The sequence below is a fragment of the Monodelphis domestica genome, chromosome 2 (assembly GCF_027887165.1).
Source record: "Monodelphis domestica isolate mMonDom1 chromosome 2, mMonDom1.pri, whole genome shotgun sequence".
NCBI lineage: Eukaryota > Metazoa > Chordata > Mammalia > Didelphimorphia > Didelphidae > Monodelphis > Monodelphis domestica.
In genome coordinates, this window is record NC_077228.1 from 422,260,974 (window position 1) to 422,282,309 (window position 21,336).

At 36.0% G+C, this 21,336-nt stretch overlaps 1 protein-coding gene across 1 annotated transcript; it reads right to left on the reverse strand.

The window, feature by feature from the left end:
• Positions 1 to 5,499: 5,499 nt before the first annotated feature.
• Positions 5,500 to 6,740, reverse strand: LOC100026503 (splicing factor 3B subunit 5). Its single transcript, XM_007484676.3, has one exon. It carries the CDS (start codon positions 6,500 to 6,502, stop codon positions 6,242 to 6,244), a length of 261 nt encoding a protein of 86 aa, XP_007484738.1. The 5' UTR covers positions 6,503 to 6,740; the 3' UTR covers positions 5,500 to 6,241.
• Between the last annotated feature and the right edge of the window lie 14,596 nt (positions 6,741 to 21,336).

The window sequence follows — 21,336 nt, forward strand, 5'->3', positions numbered from 1 at the left end:
TAATTTTGAATACCTTAGGAAAGGAGAAATTTTCAAGGTAGTTAGCTATAAAACTAACGATAGATTATTTATTGAGGGCAGCTAGGCAGGGCAGTGAATAGGGCACCAGGATAGAGTCAGGAAGCCCAAGTTCAAATCCAGTATCAGACACTTAGCTGTGTGACCTTGGGCAAGTCACTTAACTATTTGTCTTCGTTTCTTCATCTGGTCAAAGAACTGGAAGGAAATGGAAAACTACTCTTAAGAAATTTCCAAATGGGATCAATAAAGAGTTGGCCACAAATGAAATGACTGGACAATAAAAGATTATTTTTTTAAGATCATTTTAGATTTTTAGTAGCATTTAGTAGCATTGGGATAGGCAGGATGTTTAACATTGTCCACTTGTGATACAGAAAAACAACACATATATTTTCTATATTTGGATATTGCTTAACTTAGGGTCAGTGCTGCAGCCACCATATTTTCCAGCCATATAATCTCTATAAATTGAAGTAAATATCAGCACTGCTTTGTGGGTAGCACTATTAATACAACCTATGCTTAACTAAGAGACTGAAATAAGTATAATGGCAATCTTTCTCCTAGTTTATATCTTTCATGGAAAGTGGTTCTATCTCATGTTATTGAAACATTTGATATATATGCCCAGATTTTGATTTGTACCATTAATTTTTATTTTTCTGTAAGTAGAAAATTGCTCTATAAATCGTCTGTACAGATAAATGTGACTTTTTTTGTTGAAAGTTAGTATATGGATATTTTCCAGGTTCTTATTATACTATTCATAAATTATCTATATTTGTATAACTTCATTTTTAAAGCAGTGAGTCATAATAAATCTTGAGCAGGCAATGAAATGCAATTCAAATGTATTCTGAAGCAAGAATTCTTAACTAGGATCCATGCAATCCCAAGAGGTCTGTGGCTATATTTCAGCGGCTCTGAAAATTTGAATGAGAAAAAAGTTACATCTTTATTTTTAATAAAATTTAGTTGACTTTGTAAATTTGTGTAGTTTATTTTATATATTTAAAAACATTACTCTGAGAAGGGGTCCATTGGTTTCACCAGATTGCCAGAAGGGTCCATAACCCAAAAAAGATTAAGAACTCCTGTTCTAAGGATAAAATTGTTTACAGGTATGTGCTTATGCCATTCAGAAAAGGTCACATGGTATTGTAGTGGCTAGAGAGAAGACCTCAGAGGCAGGAAGACCTGGTTCAAGTCCCACGTCATTGTCTGTGTGACTGAGCTAATCACTTAACCTCTAAGACTTTTAAGTTGCAGAATAGGTATTGATCTGGATTGATGGAGAGAGTTTCTTCAGTGGGTATATGAACTCTTCTTCCCCCTTATATCTTTCTAAAATATTAAGATTTAATATGTCAGCTTTGACTGAAATCTTAGACTGAAATACTTTTGTAATATTTTCAAAAGTCTAACAAGTTTTTAAAGGGAAAGTTCAAGAAACTCTGATCTCTGGGAGAGAAATTGGTAATAGTGACAAGACAAAAGCAGGAGCTTTTGACCAGGATGAATGGGTTTAGGAAAGTGATTCTCCTGTAGGTCAAAATCAAGTTACTATTATTTTGTCTAAGTTGCTCCAAATTTTGAACTTAAACTTTATATCCTATTTTAATCCTGAAAATGGAATTTTGACTTTATGATTCATATAAAAGTATAAGTCAGAATGGTTGTGGCAGGAAGATTTTTAATGGTATGAAGAAACACTGTTCTTTTGGGATTCCTCTCTACAACTTACCATACTTAGAATTTTAATTAATAAATTTGTTTTAGCAATCACACCAAGTGAGCAGAGCACTTGAGTTTTTCTTCCATAGGTGTCCCAAATACTAATGAAATAAACAGGTCTAGTCCAGGGAGAAAACTCATTCAGTAAAATCAGGAAAAAAAATGCAGCTGGGAAAAGCCGTTATTCTTTGGTACTTCAACAGATCCATGAATTCAAATGGATACTCTCTCCAATAAGACAGATCCTGGCCCATTCATGCCCTCTTATCTGAGGTTACTCTATGTCTGCCCCCAAGTCCTCCAAAGGGGTTATATGTAATATTCTGGAACTTTTCTCGTTTTCCTACCATTGTGTGACTAGTGGCAATATGGTAGGAATATTGGGTAAAAACCCAGTATTTTAAGAAAATGCCTTTTATAAACACCCACAGAAAACACACTGGAGGAGAAGATAGTCAAATGACAAATCCTGCAGGGAGGTCAAAAAGGATGAAGACTGACAAATCTTTCTGCTCTATAAAGAGCAGATTCTACTTGTTGCTTTTACTTTCTTCTTGCTATATTTGTTTCCTGTCTTCCCGAGATGTATTAAAGTCATGTGGCTAAAATAAACTAAAGAACAGATGTGACAGGCTAGAGCATTGGGTTGAATCGAATAAGATAAAATTAAACTGTGAAAAATGTTGATTTTTGCACTTTGGTTCAGAAAATCAGCTTTACAAGATGGGTTAGGCATGGATCAACAACAGTTCTGAAAGAGATCCTGAAATTTTAGTGTACTGAAAGCTCAATATGAATCAGCAGTGTGAAGAAGCAGTTAAGAAAAGGTAATGAAATCTTGAGATGATTTTAGAGGGACTTAACTTCCAAGAATAGAGAAGTTAAAGTCCCATTATAATCCGCCCTCATCAGACCTCATCTGGAGTATTCTGTTCAGTTCTGGACTCTTATCATTGAAAGACACATAACTTTGAGAGTGTCCAGCAGAGGGCAATCAGGATGACAAGAAGGGCCTCAATTTTATGACAAATGAGCATTGACTGAAGAAATTTGTCATTAACTTGGAGAAAAGAAGACCAGGGAAGACACCAATGATAGCATTTAAAAGGCTGTCATGTGGAATGGGGAGTAGTCATGGTTTTTGTTCCCAGAGGATAAAACTAAGAGAAATGAGTGGAAGTTGAAAAGAGGCAAAATTAGGTGTAATGTCAGTGAAATCTTCCTAACTCTTAGAGCTCTCCAAATGCAGAATGCATTGCATCAATAGAGAGGAATCTTCTTTCTTGTAGGCATTTAAGTTGAGCCTGCATGACCACAGCTATGTTTCTGTGGAGATTTCTTTCATGCACTAATAGAAATCCCAACTCTCAAATTTTGTAATTTTGTGACCTGAAAATGAATGGAGGAACAGTTAGGTAGCACAGAGGATAGAATGCCAGGTCTGGAGTCAAGAAGGCCTGGGTTCAAATGTGACCTTAGATACTTCCTAGCTGTGTATTGCTGGGCAAGTCACTCCTAGGGATACAAAAATGAAATAACTCCTGCTCTGAAGGAGTTTATAGTTTCTAGAATATGAATTAAGTGATGGTACATGCATAGAACAAATAAGTGTACACATACATGCATATATTTGTAGAGATCTGTGAATTCATTTGTGTAAGGAATTCCCTGTGAATAAACTTCCACTAAAATTGCAGATCAGCAATGGTTCTGCAACTTGAAGTCTCAGAATGGTATTTCAACTGCTTTCGCAGAGTAGCTAATAATACTTTTAAAATGAACAGATTCCATGCAATTTATCTTATAGGGTTGATGTGAGGTTCAAAAGTACTTTTTAAATCTTTAAGTACAACATAAATATCTGCTATTACTATTAGGAAATTAGGAAGGGCATATTTTAAAAGAAGGTATAACTAGTTTTGCTTAACACAAGAAGCTTCATTTCCTTTTGTTATTCCATTTACTGTATGAAAAAAGTGATCAAGGTTGGGAACAGAGAAGAAAAATTCTTCCCTAGTCATTTTTGACTATAATATGTGGCCAGAGTAAGGATTAACAGTTGGACAGCCTACATGCTGTAGTTGTGTCTAGCTGGAGACTGAGGAAGTGTCACAACATGTTGGGCTGATCCCTCTTTTGAGAGTTATAGGACCTGGACAAGAGAGTCAAACAGGATAACTTGTATAGTTTTTAATCTGAACTGTTGGAGTACTGACTTCAATGGGATCACTCATCCACTGAATTACTGAAATGTAAATGTCAACATGAATAGGAATGAAAAAGAATTCTATGGTCACGAGTGGCCAGGTCTACAATTATATAGTCTTAGAGAGAGATAGTCAACAAAAGCTGTATACATATATATATATATATATATATATTTTTTTTTTTAAATATTGTTGCAATCCATTTTTCCATGATGGCAGGAATGGATTTTTAAAATCCATCCCAACAGAGTATAATTATTGGAAAAGCATCTCCTTCTTTCCTTTGAGAGACTAAAAGGTGTATGTATGTGTAGAAAACTTCCACTAATGCATTTTAAGAGATGCCCAAGACACCTCAAAATTCTATAGCCTGCTATTGGTCACACAGCCAGTATATCAGAGGCAGAACTTAAACCCAAAATCTCCACTCCAAAGCCCTCCATCTTCCATGACTAAAACCCTCTTAAAGTTATATCAACAGAAAGTAAACAAATGAAAAAAACAAACTCTATTGACCCAATTAAGTAATTGCATTTCAATTTCTATTCACTTTTGCAAGCTTAACTAAGATTCATTGGTAAAGCTTTTTTGCTTGTCTTTAATCCATTTTTGAGAAAATATTTTCCTCTAAAAGCAGAAGTATCATTGAATCTACTTGGTATGCTGTTATTCCTTCTTAGTTTCTTGTACTAAAAAGCCTATTTTCTTTTCTTTTGTGAGGGTTTGCTTTCTATCTACTTGTATTCTGAAAATTCTTGAACTGTTTTCCAATCTAGCCCCTCCATTCTTTCCCTTTATTGGGACCAAAAATTGCTAAAAATGGGCTAAGAATTGGCCACAGCCCAGCCCAATACTCACGGTCCATGACTTGATAACTTTCTCCTGAGCTCCAACAAGGTCACTCACCAATTTGTAACTTGGAATTTAGAATTAAAATTTTTTTAATTTTTCTTTGACCTACATATAGAGCCAACTAGATTTTAATCCCCTTTAGGTCAGAGCTCATGGGTTTTGTCCTATATAGTACAGATATTCAATGCTTGCTGTGATTTAGACAAACTGCCCTTAAACTACTAGATGAGAAAAAAAAAAAGAGACCCCAGTTTTTGCCCTGCTATCCATTCATTTTTTTGTCAGGATCTGTGATTTCATTTGTGTGGGTTATACCCATTAAAGAATCTTCCACTATTGCAAATCATTAAGGGTCTTAGACACTAAGTTGTTAAATGATTTCATATGGGTTCAAGTCTGGCCTCAGCTCAGAATGGCTTTGTGACAGCTATTATAAGCTGAGGCAGAACTCAAACCCAGGTCTTTCTGAGACCATTTACTATTTTCCATGTTGTCTCCCTTATCATATGTACCAAGTTATCTGCTGATATCCTGAATGCAAGTCAGCATCTCAAGGAGAACGGTAAATAAGATTCAGAGGTTAAATAAAAAGCAGGAATACTTAATGGGACATACAATTTAAGAACTTAAAACTATTGTTTGAAAGCAGTATAACATAGTGTGCAAAAACGCACAATTAGAGTAATTAGATGTGGATTCAAATGTTTATTTTGAACTTAGGTAAATGGCTTCCTTTCTAAACCCCAATTTTTGAATAAATAAAATAAATCTGTTGGATTAATCAGATGTTCTTGACCTTTTCTTGTGTCTGTGCTGCAAACTGTTATAGCAGCCCTGAATACAGTATTCTCAGAATATTTTCATATGCACAAAACAAAATACATTACGATTATAAAAGAAACCAATTGCATCGAAATACAGATATCAAAAGTCATTTGAAGCACAAGTTTATAGGCCCTAGGTTAAAAACAACAACAACCTGGATGATATGAGATGTGAAGTCTCTTCAAACTCTTTAAGTCCTTAGATTCTTGTGGTCTATAGGCCTTCTGAGGCCTCCCCGCTTCCGTCCCCCCTTCCCCCAATTCGTTGCAGCTATTCTGCCAAGCCCGTAAGTTGGTTTTAACTTCAGAGTGAGTTGTGGACGTGTGTGGGGCACCCCCAAATCTCTCGAGTTTTCTCGGTTTCTCCCCGCTCCGGAGCTGCTGCGTAAGCACATCTTGAGTTTCACAGTCCCAGACCCCGGCACAGAGTATGGGGCTACGGATCCACTTGCCAAACTGACGTGCGGGAAGTATGAGTCGCCTTTCCACAAGGGGCATAAAAAAGGTATAGAGTTCTGTGGGGCTTATCCTCGCGGTTACCAAAAGGATCTGAGATCTATTCTCAGGAAGGAGAGAGGCGGCTGTCGGGAGGGCCCTGGGAGCTCAGTTCTCCTCGGGTTTGTCAGCCGGAGGACCGCAGGGCTGCAGCATCTTCTCCATCAGGTTGAAGCGCACGCGCGCTTTGCTCTCGTTCTCTGCGATTGCGAAATAGTTGAGGAGGTCGAAGTGGCCCATGTAGGAGCAGTACGAGTCACGGTGCTGGTTCACCAGCCATTCCCACTTGGTGGTATCAGCGTGGCCGGTGCCGATGTACTTGGACTGAAGGTGTTCCAGTTGGCTGTGGATCGTGTACCGGTCCGTCATGGTGGCGAGGACGCGCCGTACGCTGCTCGTATAGTTCAGAAGGTACCCTTCTGAATTTCGACGTTTCCCGAGCAGAGGTCCTTCCCGGAACCCGAGAAAGCTCACCCAGAAGCACGCCGAACCCTCGAGAGTCGCAGGAGTTAAACGTCACGGATGGATATCCGCGGTTTTTCTCTCCGAAACCGGAAACAGAAATGGCTTCATAGACTACTCTGGGACGTCTCAAAAATCTGCTCACAAACTACATATCCCGTCATACTGGGTGGGAGGTGGGAAAGTGGGAGGTGGGGGGCAGGGGTCTATTGCATTCTGGATCCCTTAGCGGCACTTGGGCAGGAGCACTGCATGCTGGGATTTGTAGTCGACGTAAGATGCGGGTTTAAGGAGGGGAACCTCTAAGACTTTTGTCATAAAGATTAATTTCTTAGGCCGGGATTGTAAACGCTCTTATTTTGTTTCATTTTATGGGTCTTGTTCAGTTAAAGTAAAAATTAGGGAATAGGAAACGGTAGACTTCTTAATCTGTGTTGACACCTATGTAACAGGAAAGAATGTAAAAAGAAAAAATTGGCATCATCACAGACTGGGGAAGGACCTTAGAGACTATCTAAACTATCTTACATCAAAAGACATTTTTTTAAGCACCTACTATGTAGCCCTCTATGTATGTTACCTCTGTAATAATCCTAACAAGAGCCCATAAAGTATGTGCTGGAATGTCTCCAGTAAGGAAGAACCCTCCAGAGGCAGCCCTTTCCACTTTTGGATGACTCAGATTTCAGCTTATATATTTGCTTTTCTGTAATTGGAATCCCTCTTCTACTTGGTAGCTCATCCACTACTCTCCAGCTAAATTATTAACTGTTTTTCAACTAATCCATATGTATATCTATAGCATGAATTCAAAGGCTATCCACATCTTCTCTTTGTAAAATGTGCTTGGAACTGAACATAATGCAAGTATAATACTTGTGTTCTGATGTATTCTGAGTAGGGTAGAAAATAGTAGCATTGCCACCTTATTTCTGGACATGGTTCCTCTCAATGCTGTCTAGTATTGCATTTGCTTTCTTGGCTGCCAACTCACCCTGTTATCTCATATTGAGCTTGTGTTCCATCAAAACCACCAGCTCTAATTCATGTGAACTGCTATGTAGCCATCCCTTCTTCAATATATAGATTTGGAAGTTGATTTTCTAAAAAATCAAATTAAAAACTTTTCATTTAAGTTTATTAAATTTCATCTTAAGTCTGTTCAGGCAGAGTACATGGTCCTCCAACTTTGTGTTAGATAAAAATTTGATAAGCATGCCTGTTTTTCAAACCTGGACAATACTTGACTTCTTGAATGACTTTTCAACCTTTTGACCTCCACCTTGGAAACCTTCTTTTTCTCATGCTGACAATACTTTCACCCCTATAGCCATGTCCTCAGATTGGCAAATTGTTTCCCCAGTCTCCATTTGAGGAAATACCCCCAAATAGCTCTATTCAAGGACCAACCAGCCCATGAACACCTCCTTCCCTCCTTTACAATTCTTTAGATCCAATCATTCAGTTCTTTAGATCCAATCAACCAGTTCCCAGTCCATCTTAATCTGTTATTATCTAGTTCACATCTCATGCTCAAGACTGCATAAGACATTTTAGCAAATCCTTTGCTAAAATCCATGTAAACGATATCTGTAGCATTTTCTAGAGCTACCAGTTTATCAATCCTGTGTTGTTATTGTTTTTAAAAATAAAAATAACTCCATATATGAGCTAGAAGGAACCTAGGAGATCATCTAGAATAACCTCCTCTTTTTATGGGTGTAGAAATGGAAGCCCAGAGATTTAAAATATCTCATCTAGGGTTGTATAGCTAACTAGTAGCAATACCAGAAATAGAAAATAGATGTGATATTCAGTACTCTTTTCATAGGACATGTTAGAACTGGAAGAAAGCCTACAGATTATCTGGACATAGGATCATAGATTCAGAGTGAAAAAAGCATGTAAAGGTCATCTAGTCCAACAACCCATTTTACAGAAAAGAAAACTGAGTCCCAGAAAGTGTAAACAATTTGTTTTAGGTCATGTGATTAGTAAGTAACAGAGCAGGGATCTGAACCCAAGTCCTTTAACTACAAATCCAACACTTTCCATTATGCCACACTGCTATCTAACTCATTTGTTTTGCACATGAAGAAAGAGACTCAAGGCTGTGAGTCACTGACTGGGTTCATTTTGGGACCCAAACAGATTAGGAAAAAAACCCACATAAATAATAATAGTTCACATTTATATAGTACTTTAAAGTTTAGGAATCAAGTTTTTTATTCATAATTCTATCTAGTAATATTTATTCTTCAAAAAACAGCTGGGGGAACTTGCCCAAAGTCACATATCTAATGTCAAAGTACTCAATAAATAGGCATTATAGCTAATTCAATCCATACCTGCTTTACACATCCCCAAAACATTCCTAACATGTGACTATCTTGGTGAGAGCCCACTGCCTGTTAGGGCAGCCCATTATACTTTTGTACAGTTCTAATCATTAGAAAAATTTCTCTTTTGTTTGCCTCTCACTAATTTCATCTAAATGGCCCCAGGAATGTGCTGTGGGACCAAGTAACACAGATCTAATTCCTCTTACACAACAACCCTTCTGATTTTGGAGAACAGTTATTTTGTACCCCTTACGTCTTTGCCAGGCTAAAAATGATTCTAATTTGGCATGCTTTTCTGACTACTGTGCTCTGAACATGCTATATTTTGTCAATATGCTCCTAAAAATGTCTTCTCTAGAATGGAACTCAACACTCTAAATGTGGTTAGACTAGAGCATAACAGAGTGAGACTATCATCCTTTTCATTCTGGAAACTCTACCTCTATTCATATAGGCTAAGCCTTTTTGACTGTCATAATACTATTGTTTCATTTTGACCTTATAAGCCAATAAAATTCCAAAATCTTTTTTTTTTTCAAATGAATTGTTCTCTAGTTGCATTTCCCCTATTCTAATCTTGTGTAATTACCTTCACCACATATTTCCTTTGTCTGGTTCAACTAGTCTTTCTGACTTAATTTTCTCCTGTGTTATTTCTGTTTCAGATATTGGGAAGTTAGGCTCTGAATATGGTGGTTACATTGTTATTAATAATGAAATAAGGCCATTATAAAGTTGTTGACACTTCTGCTCCATTTTAGATCTACTTCTTGTCCTCTTCTCAGTTTCCTCTATAAATGTACTTGAGAAGATGTTACTTAGTTGGATAACATATCAGTCTTTTACAAACTTGACCTCTATTGCTTTTATTATTTTATGAAATAATATTAGCCACCATGATAGAGAAAATCTAGCACAAAGTTCAAGTCAAAGAAAGATTACATCTAGTGAGATAATTCAGATGTTCCTGTTTGTGGATGACATCATTCTGGTTATCCATATGCATATATAAGTATTGTTGTATTATTATATGTATGTTGTATCCTAAACTTCTTCCAGAAACAAAGGTCCACCTTTTTTACTACGAGTTTCCTTTCTTGGAACTTTTAAAATACAGTTCTTACCACTGATTTCAAGATCTCCCCAACTTGCCTGGTTATTTATCTTGTGATTATTACCATCTCTAAGATGGCATGGTTATATCCTCATGATTTCCACTTCGCCCACCACTTTGACCTTTAAAAAAAAATTAGGTCCAAAAAATAATCTCACAGCATTTCCTCTAAATTTTTGAAATAGTAAATTATGAGGAAGACACGTCAAGAATTTAACAGATTCTCTATTATTAAAAGAGCTCTATCAGCAGTAGATAGATCTACAGAGAGTTAAAATTTTCCTTACAAATACATAGTTTGTTCATCTTACTGTTTAACATAATATGAAAGTAAATAGTCTTTATATACTTTGTTTTTCCTTAGTAGATAGTTAGGATAGTTATTGTTTGTGGCATATCTTCCTTGATAGTGGTAAAAGCCTTTGTTGACCACATATCTCTGTATTTCATGCTTTAATTGATAATTAGCCAGAGGGTCATTATTAATTAAAAATTTTTCCTAATTAGACCTATTATTTCAGTTGTATGGAAAACTCCTAGTGAATAAAATGCCATTTGACTAATGAATGTTAGCGATCGTTCTGCAATTTATTATCTTAGAGTTGCCTAGGGTTCCTTTATCAGAATATATCAGAGGCAATCCTCTAATTCCAGCCTTCCTGACTGAAGTCAGTTCTCTATGCACTATGCCATGCTATCTCTCAATAAATTATTGACAATAATAATTATTATTAATCAGATAAGTTTGAAGAAGAAAAAAGTAACCTAAAAATAGATTCTAGTGAGTCAAAAGAATGCAATTTATAATACAGTATACAAAGAAGGCAGATGATTTCAAATCATGATGATATCTATATTTTCTATTTTGCAATCCCCCCCCCCAAAAAAAACACACACAACAAACCACTGTAAACACTACTTAATTCCAACCTCTTTAGATCTTAATGAATTCAATGACTATTCTGCTATTTCCAAATAATGGCCGGTGTTTTATGGATTCATAAATAAAACTTTAATTATATGACTATTGCAATTATATAGATGGAAGAAATTAAATTTTTATTTTAAGTGGTAACTAAAAGATTTACAATGTTAAAAGATGGGTAGTATTAAAGGAAACTCTTCCAAAATTTCATACCAATCTAAAAAAAAAGTACTGCATACTATCCTAAAAGCAATTCAGAATTTTTTTCTCTTCCTATTTAATTCTGATTCTAGTTAATTGAGGCTAATAGGGATAGTGACTAAGATATGTGTACTAAAATGTCAATCAAAAACTTTAGTAGATAGATGGTTAGAAAAGAAATTTGGCACTAGGGGACGCTAAAACATTATTTAACTACTTACTGGAAGCAATTGTCCTTAGTAAATATTTTCAGCATTGCTCATTTGCTACCTAATCCCTCAAAAAAACCAATTTATATAAAAACTTCATGTATAACTTTATAGGATTTCTATATTGTTGATATATGAAACTATTGGATTTCTTCATCTAATATATACATATATCAAAAGTCTAGATTAAAAAAAAGTCTATGTGAAGTCAAGTTAAATGAAGGAGGAGATATCAAGTGATTAGAAAAATGATGTGCTGCTCAAGACCATCTGTGCTGATAAGCTTTGGTGTTTTTAATTTTATTTGGTGGTTCATTTTCTCATTACCTCAGACTTCCTGATAGGAACCCTGTGATATTTCACCTTTGTGAAATGATGGAATATTTTCAAATATGAGCAGGCAAAGAATATATACATTATCTTCTTAATGATGAGTTCTGGCCATGCTAAATTTGCAAAACATTACCTTCCTGGTCCACTGGTACTGGAAATATTAAGGCTAGACACACTGGTTTGTCACTCTCATTATTGGGAATCCAAGTATAAAATGGCAATAGTCTATCAAACAAAGGTGACGTCTTTATTACTTGATTTGTTCTGTGGTCTTACCTAGTTTAAAGGCTATTCACTGAGATAGCGAGGTGGCTCAGTGGATCGACAGCCAGGCTTAAAGATGGGAGGTCCTAGGTTCAGACCTGGCCTCAGACATGTTCTAGCTACGTAACTCTGGAAAAGTCACTAAACCCCAGTTGGCTAACCTTTACCACTCCTCTGTCTTGGGGCCAATATAGTATTGATTCTAAAACAGAAGATAAGGGTTCAAGAAAAAAAAGGCTCTTCACTGCCTGAAAATCATAGAATCATAGTATTTGAAAACTAGAAAAGTCTTCACAGACCATCTCGTCCAACCTTAAAGAAATTCAATAAATCTTCCTTAAATGACCATACAGATTTTGCTCAAAGACTTCCAGGTATAAAGAATTAGGAATGTGCTGATTAATGTTTAATAATTGGCTCTTTGGGGAGCAGGGAGTATAAATGCCCACTTTTAAGTTTAATCAGAGTTACTAACATTTCTTCATCATTTTCTGAAGTTAGAACAAATAAAAAATAATAAAGCAAGCCCTAATTTGTAACATTTGCTGATTTTGAAAGTATACATGCTAACCCAGTAGAATTGCTTCTCAGCCCTGGGAGCGGGGAGGGAAAAAGGGATGGAGAGAAAACGAATCCTGAAATCATGGAAAAATATTTTAAAAATAAAGAAAAGAAAAAAAGAAAGTAAAAATTTAACAAGCCAATATGGACCATCTCCAGTTCAACCCTGGAAAAGGAAATCCACCACCTATCTAGTTAGCCCTTGACTGAGGAACATTTTTTAAATAATAAGGCTTAGTGAAAAGAATAGATATTTTATGATTAAGAGTTCCTAAAAGTATTTTCACTTAAATAAACCTGACCACACCAATCCATAGCCATCACTAACTACAAATGAACATGCTGAAAATAAATTGAAATGAAGGAATATCTAGACATAGAAAAGCCTGATCCATGCTCCTTTTTGTTGTTGTTGTTGTTGTTGTTGTTGTTGAAACATTAAAAACGTTTCTCCAATCACTCATTCATGTACTCTTTTATTCTGGAATGTAAATAGAAAAATAGGACCAAGAGGAATATTATATTTCTTTAAAAGTTGGCTTAATCATGCCATATGAACTTCTTGGTCACCTGAGTATAAAACAAATGCTCTCTGATGCTTCACTGGTGGACCACAATGGGCAGCTTGGAAAAGGGAACTTAATTTAGCTGATTGAATCAATGCAGGCTATCCATTTTTGGTGCATATCCTTGTAGAATATCATGTTGTTGTTTTTTTTTTTACAACTAATTAGAACTCACTTTATTAATAGACTTACAAGTGTCTCATTTCACTCCAGAACTGAATATAAATTACCAGAGGACAAGACTACATCAGGCCCACTTGAGAACATCAGAAAATAGCCAACAAAAAACTCATGGTAGTAGGTATATATTTATAACATATATACGTGTATGTATGTATTTATGTATACACACAAATTATAAGGAGCAAATGCCGGGAGCTAGAGATTCTAATGGAAGGAAACAAATTTGATCTTATTGGCATAATTGAAACTAAGTGGGATAGGAACCATGAGTGCTATATGGCATGTATTATTCATAAGGAACAGAATTAATTAAAGGAGACACTAAGTTGCTAGTAGCTATATATTTTAATAAATTATATTCATTGGAGGGAATATAGAGACCAGAGATAAAGGGAAGAGAACATATTACTTACCAAGGACCCCCTATGTGCCAGGCACTATACTCAGTGCTTTATAAATATTATCACATTTAATTCTTGCAGACATGGCAGATAGAGTTGAGAAAGGATCAATGGAAGGTAAAAAAAAAGTAAGTAGTGTTATTGTGGGAATATATTACATCTGAACAGGAGAAAATAATCAAGAAATTTAGGAATCATGGAAAGCCAGAGCCTTGATAGAGTTTTGAGGGATGGGGATGGGACTTTATTTATCAATACATCTCCTGGAGTAGTGTCTGCCAAAAGCAGAAAAGCAAATATGTTCTTGATTTGCTCTAATGATAATTTCATACTCAAAAGATGAAGGAATATCAAAAGGAACCTTTATTTTCCACATAATTCCTCTCAATAAAGAGAAATTGGCTGCTAAACTAAAAATGATGGTAAGTTTGGAAGGAAGTATATAATTATATGATTTGCCATTCAGAAAGAGAGGTCACCCTTGTCTGAAATTCACCTAGATTTTTGAAAAATAGATTTCAAAGAATTCAAGGGAACATTATATACGATACCCTGGACTAAAATAAAAAATAAGGATAAATAAAAATTCTACAAGGAAAATTATCTGAGGCAAAATGGGGAAAGTCTTAAGAATTAAATTGTGAAGACGAAATGGAAACATTTGGGAAGCACTCAAACTTTGAACATATTATGGAGATACATATATCTTGAGGAAGTCTTTGAGTATCAAAGTAGTCTCATAATCTCAAAGTATTTAAAACAATTGATATTTCTCAAATCAAGACAAATCAATTGTTAAAATGTAGAACCCTTACAATATTGTCTTAGCAGGTGAAGGGGCACAGGAAGATGAAATTTAAATGCAGGGGAAACTAAGCTGGAAAAAAAACCCTGCATAGCTATTGATATGTCAGGGTATTTATTTAGAGTGGTTTTATTTTGAGTTAATAACAGAAACAATAAAAAAATATGTATTCTCTTACAAGAGAATGACTGAAGGAAAGAAAAACCCAATGATTGTAATAGTAAATGCAAATGGGCTAAACTACAATAAAATGGAAAAAAATCTAGATTAAAAAAATGGCTCAACAACATTCTATTTGCTAGTTATATTTTAAATGAAACTATATCTTACAAAAGGTGAAATCAAGTCAGAAAGGATTGAAAAAAATAAACAAGGACTTCTTTTGAATTACCAGAAATGTTCTATAAAAGTGAGATAATTTATAGGATATATATGTTTAATTCTTTAGTAGAATAACAACAACAACAACAACAAAACCCTCAGATAAGCAGAAAAACATAATTAAAAAGAGGCAGCACATTATGGTAGATAAAGCACTGACTTGGGATTCAGGAAGACATAGGTTTAATTCCATCTCATAGATTTACTAGTTTTATGACCCAGGGCAATTCATGTAACTTCTCTGTGCCTCAGTCTCCTTATTTCTTTTCTTTTCTTTTTTTTAAAGTCAATTTAGAACATTATTCCTTGGTTACAAGAATCATATTCTTTCCCTCCCTTCCCTCCCCCTCCCCCTTCCCATAGATGATGCACAATTCCACTGGGTATTACATGTGTCCTTGATCAAAACCTATTTCCATGTTGTTGGTGTTTGCATTAGGATGTTTATTTAGAATCTACATCCCCAACCATATCCCCCTGGATCCATGTGATCAAGCAGCTGTTTTTCTTCAGTGTTTCTACTTCCACAGTTTTTCCTCTGAATGTGGATAGTGTTCTTTCTCATAGATCCCTCCAAGTTGTTCACAATTATTGCATTGCCATGAATGGAGAAGTCCATTACATTCGATTGTGCCACAGTGTATCAGTCTCTGTGTACAATGTTCTCTTGGTTCTGCTCCTTTCACTATGCATCAGTTCCTGGAGGTCATTCCAGTTCACATGGAATTCCTCCAGTTTATTATTCCTTTGAACACAATAGTATTCCATCACCCACATATACCACAATTTGTTCAGCCATTCCCCAATTGAAGGGCATCCCCTCATTTTCTAATTTTTTGCCACCACAAAGAGAACAGCTATGAATATTCTTGTACAAGTCTTTTTCCTTATCTATTTGGGATACAAACCCAGCAGTGCTATGGCTAGATCAAAGGGCAGATGGTCTTTTAGCGCCCTTTGGGTATAATTCTGTAATATTTAAAATTGTTGTGGTTGTAAACTGTGGCAGTTAATAGTTGAAGACATAAACTGTATTTTAAGGTCATAAACTATAATAATTAAAAGAGTTAAAATGGTTGAAGATATAAATTGTGATAGATATAAGAGAGGGTGAGTAAATTTGACTGCAGAAAATATGTTTCACTACAGTGCCTTGGTTTTTAAATCGCCAGGGAATATATTCCCAAATTATGAATATGCCCAAGTCAACTGGGTTTTATAGAGAATTTAATTAATAATACAATGAGTAATCAAAGAAAGAGAGAGAGAAAAAGGTATAAATATGAAGGGCCTTAAGCCAACATGGCCTAGACCTGAGTCTTAAGAGAGAGAATCAGTCAGTTTTTTATCACTCACCGCAAGGTTTGTCTTAAGCAAGGATGTCTGGGGAACAGAATCTCCCCAGAGGGAGTTCCAGCCAGAGTCAGCCTCCCAAGGGACTTCTCAAGAGATCTTCAAAGGGCCTCCTCCAAAAGGATCTATCTCCAAGGATCTAAGGCTCTCCAAGGATTCAAGGATCTCCAAGCCTCTCTTGCTCAAGAGATTCCTTTTCTTATATAGGGTTTTTTTTCCTATGTCACCTCCTCTAAGTTCTTCCATCCACCAATCACCGTAGATGTTTTCTAAAAGACAGCCCATCTGAATTCCAGCTAAGTCGAATAATCCCCTCAGTAAGTCTGAACCAGAGAAAACACTGCTGTGTCGACTAATCCCATCAAGAGAAAACCTGCCTGACCTTTATAGGTACCTAGCATCCCATTGTATCAATTCTAAAAACAGGCATGGCTCAAAGAACTCCTTGCCTTATTATAAGCATGGGTCCAAGTACCTTCATTGTTTAGCAAGGAGTTTTCTCCCCTAAAACAGTCTTAAGTACGGGTGGAGTAGAGGTCCTCCCATTTCTGATCCTGGCGAGTTCTCATATCAAAATGGGGAATGTTTCCAGTAGGGAATTTGTTCCAATGGAGGATTCCTCAATGTGGAAATTTTTAACATTCACAAGTCTGAGAAATTTCAAGATTTACAATTCCAAATTGCCCTCCATAATGGTTGGATCAATTCACAAGTCCACCAGCAATGCATTAATGCCCCAACTTTGCCACATCCCCTCCAGCATTCATTAATTTCCCTTGCTTTCGTTAGCCAATCTGCTAGATGTGAAGTGATACCTCAGAATTGTTTTGATTTGCATCTCTCTGATTATAAGAGATTTAGAACACTTTTTCATGTGCTTATTAACAATATTGATTTCTTTTACTGAAAATTGCCTATTCATGTCCCTTGCCCATTTATCAATTGGAGAATAGTTTGATTTTTGTACAATTGATTTGGTTCTTTATAAATATGATTAAATAGACCTTTGTCAGAGGTTTTTGTTATGAATATTGTTTCCCAATTTGTTGCTTCCCTTCTAATTTTGGTTGCATTGGTTTTGTTTGTACAAAAACTATTTAATTTGATGTAGTCAAAATTATTTATTTTACATTTTGTGATTTTTTTCTAGCTCTTGTTTGGTTTTAAAATCTTTCCTTTCCCAAACATCTGACAAGTATACTATTTATTCTGTGTTCACCTAATTTATTTATAATTTCCTTCTTTATATTCAAGTCATTCACCCATTTTGAGTTTATCTTGGCGGAGGGTCAGTCTCCTCATTTCTAAAATCGGAGGATAATCTTGATTGCCTCTAAGGTCTTTTTTGAGCTATAAAGTCTATGATCTAAAAAATAATAAGTGGGAAATTATAATACTCCAGTATTAAAATGATAAATTCAATAAAAGAAAGATAATAGAGACATTATGAAACTTGAATAATAGTCAAATTAGATTTAATAGGCATATGAAGATACTTTAATAAAAAATAAAGACTGTATATATTTATTCAGCATACATGAGAAGTACTAAAGAAATCATTACACCTTAAGTCACAGAGAAGACAGATATATGGGAAACAAAAATTTTGTACGTTATATTTATAGATCATAATGAAATTAAATGATTTAATAATGACAATTAATAAAATGTACAGGTCTACTTGGAAACTAAAACAATTATTTGTTAAATAATGACTAAGTCAAAGGGAAAATTATAAAAAATAATATTTTATATAAAATATAATGGAAATGCATGCACTACATATCAAATCTATAGGATATAGCCAAAATAATAGAGAAGCAAATTTGTAGCTTATGGCTAGGCTTATAATTTAAATGTATATACTCACAATTTTTTTGAGAACAATTTTGGAGAAATTATTTTTATCGAACATTTTTCTTTTTGTGATGGTGAATTCTGATGGCAGTTCTTTTGCCTTCATTCCTTATCTATCTTTTTGCACTTGAAATAGAAAAGTTAATCTGTGTGACTATTTCTTGTTGCTGTAACTAATGTACTATGGATTGAGACTAGAGGGGTTCTAATAGTATGGGGACATTTGAGGGTACCTAGTTACAATGGAGATAGAAGGTACCACTTCAGAGAAAGAGAGAGATGCTGCTACAGATAGAGGGATGCTGCCACAGGGGAATGCTCTGGGGTTTGCCTACTGATCTTTAGTGATGACTAATAGATCAATATTTTCCTAACCTCCTCCTATCCTCTTCCTCCCTCACTCCCTCCCTTAACCACCTACTTCTTGAAGCCTTTGGCTTCCTCCCTCCCCCCTGAGTGGACTATAAAATACTCTTGTTTTCTTTCTCAGGTAAGGGGTTTATTGGGAAACAACAGAATGGGAAACTGAGGTAAGAGGGATGAGGTTTTCCCTAATATATAATGAGGGATAAGAGGAATTTGGGAAATCAGTCCGGTCACAGATGTGACTCCAAGACAGTCAGAAAGGACAACTGTTTAAAATCTTCTTTTCTTCTTAACAAAGCCACCAAGGTCTCTCAGCCTAATTTCAGAAGCCCCCCTCAAGGGTCCTTCAGTCTAGGACAGAAACTAAATAATAGTTCTCAGCTTCTTCCCTCTTCAGTTAGGTTTGCCTCCTTTCTTGGTCAGAAAATCCCAGAGAGCCAAAGTCTCCTGGTCGGTCAAACCCCAGAGAGAGAGACAAAAACAGATCATCCCCCTAGCCAGCTCAACTGCCTCCTCCTGGGAACATTCCATTTGGAACCTTCTCCTTGATTTTGCAGATCAGGTCCCCAGCTTGTTTCTTGCATGCTTGGCTTGCAAGTCCTCTCTCTCTCCATGCCTCTACCACACATTTTAATGAGACTTTTTGCCATAGGTTAGCAATATGAATGACAGAAAACATTTTTGACTTTAAAATTTCAGGCATTTGTTTTGTGATTGTTTTTGGCTCAAGAAATGATTTTATCTTCCAATTCTAGAAAATACTTTTTTTAATTTTTCTTTTCTCTTTATCAGAAGCAGCTTCTCTTTAAGAGGTACAGATAGTTTTGTTTATTTCTGGTTGTGATCTGTAGGGTAATTATTTTTATTTTTTGAGAAGTAATGAGCTTACTCAGTTTGACTTGACTTTATCTTAACTTGAGGCTAGAAGGAAAATATTGTTAGGCAAGTTGCCAAGTTTATTGATATGTTGTCTCTTGAAAGTATGAATACTACTGTATGTATAAATAATTATTTCATATTGCTACACAAAAAGTAATAGGTATTGTTTTTCTGATTCAACTTCATGTCTTTTGCTGTGTTATTATATTGTTTAAGCACAGAATATTAATCTACTAGACCATGTACTAGAACCTATACTGTTGCACATTTATGTTTTGCATTAATATTTGTCTATTAATGTGGGCACCTGTAGAACAATTTCTAGAAGAGATGAGAACAAAGGCAGTTGAGAGGTTCTATCTAACCTTTGCAGTTGAAAAACTCAAGGTCCCTTAAAATTGGGAGTAGAATCAGGCCTTAAGAATGAGGTCCTTTTAAGGGTATTGGGCAGAGTAAAGGGATTTGAAAAATGTACACTTAAGGCCACTGTTAGGTGAAGTAAACAAACTCTGGGAATTTTTGTAGGCATGTCTGAGGATTTTGGCCATCAGAGATGTCTGAGGAATTGAAATTCCTTGAAATTTTATACTACTCTAACCTCTGAGGAGCACGAATTGCTTAAAGACGTAATCTAATCAAAAGAGACATTCTGGCATAGAATCAGAATGCCATGAAGAACAATTTCTCTTCATCCACAAGTAAAGCTGAGGCTACATGAACTGGTATTAGTGGTAGACCCCAGATCGGCATTTTCTCTGTATAGATGAGCAATACTGGGAGACATTGGTTGAACAGGCAAGGATCAGCTTGAAACGTTGGAAGGGTACTGAACTAAACAAAATGATGAGACTGACAGAGATCGGGAGGAGGTCCCAGCCACAGGAGCAGGGAATATAACCTCACTGATATATGACCAGATGTCATATGGCATGAATGTATACAAATTTTGCTGCTAGACGAATAGGGCAGATCAGAAGAGGCTTGCACTAATTTTGTCTCTAATACTAGAAAAGCTTATTGAATGCCTTGTCAGAGTAGAGCAATGTGAACAGAGATGGATTCTAATAGGCACTGTGGATGATACTGAGAATGCAGGTAAAATTGAGCCAGGACTTTGTATATGACACTCCTGTATCAGCTGGATTAGATCTATGTTTTTGTTTAGTTGTTTTTTAGTCACCTCTGACTTGTTTGGAGTTTTCTTGGCAAAGATACTAACGAGGTTTGCCAGTTCCTTCTCCAGCTCATTTTACAGATGAGGAAACTGAGGCAAACAGGGTGAAGTGACTTGCTGGAGATCACACAGCTAGTAAGTGTCTGAGACCAGATTTGAACTCAGGAAGAGAAGTTTTCTTGACTTCAAACCCACCACACTGTCCATTGTACCACTTAGATGCCCCATTACAGCTATGCAGCCAGAGAAGCTGTAACTTACAGTGTCTGAGGTGAGACAGGAACTCCTCATAGGAAAGGCTCAGCTTCAGCACACCCCAAGGCTTCTCAGCAGTATAAACAAGCCAAGAGAACCACTGGCTATAGGCACAGACCTGGAGAGAATCAGGGGAGAGGTAAAGCAGTTCATACTCCTATTCTCCTTGGAGATGCAGAGGAGCAAGTGAATAGAGAACATGAAAACCTTCTCCCTGGAAATCATCAGAGTAATAGACTCATATTTGTTATAATTAAGGATCCTATACTCATGCTTATATGGCATGTACTAGCAAAAAGAATGCATCTTTGTCATGTAAAAGCTAAAATCTTTTCTGATCCAGCTTCAGAAAAGCAGGGCAAAGCCAGGGGAAGAGATCCCCTTTGGCTTTGAGGATAGTCATGCTGACATTCGTAATCAATTCTGTTTGTGGCTATTCTATGTGGATTGAAAGACTCACATGTAGAGGAGATGGTAAAAAATGGCCTGCAGTGCTGTTTTGGACAGTAGATCTGAAGTTACCATCATTTTCTAGTATTGTTAGGACAGAGATTGAAATAAGTATCTTTAAA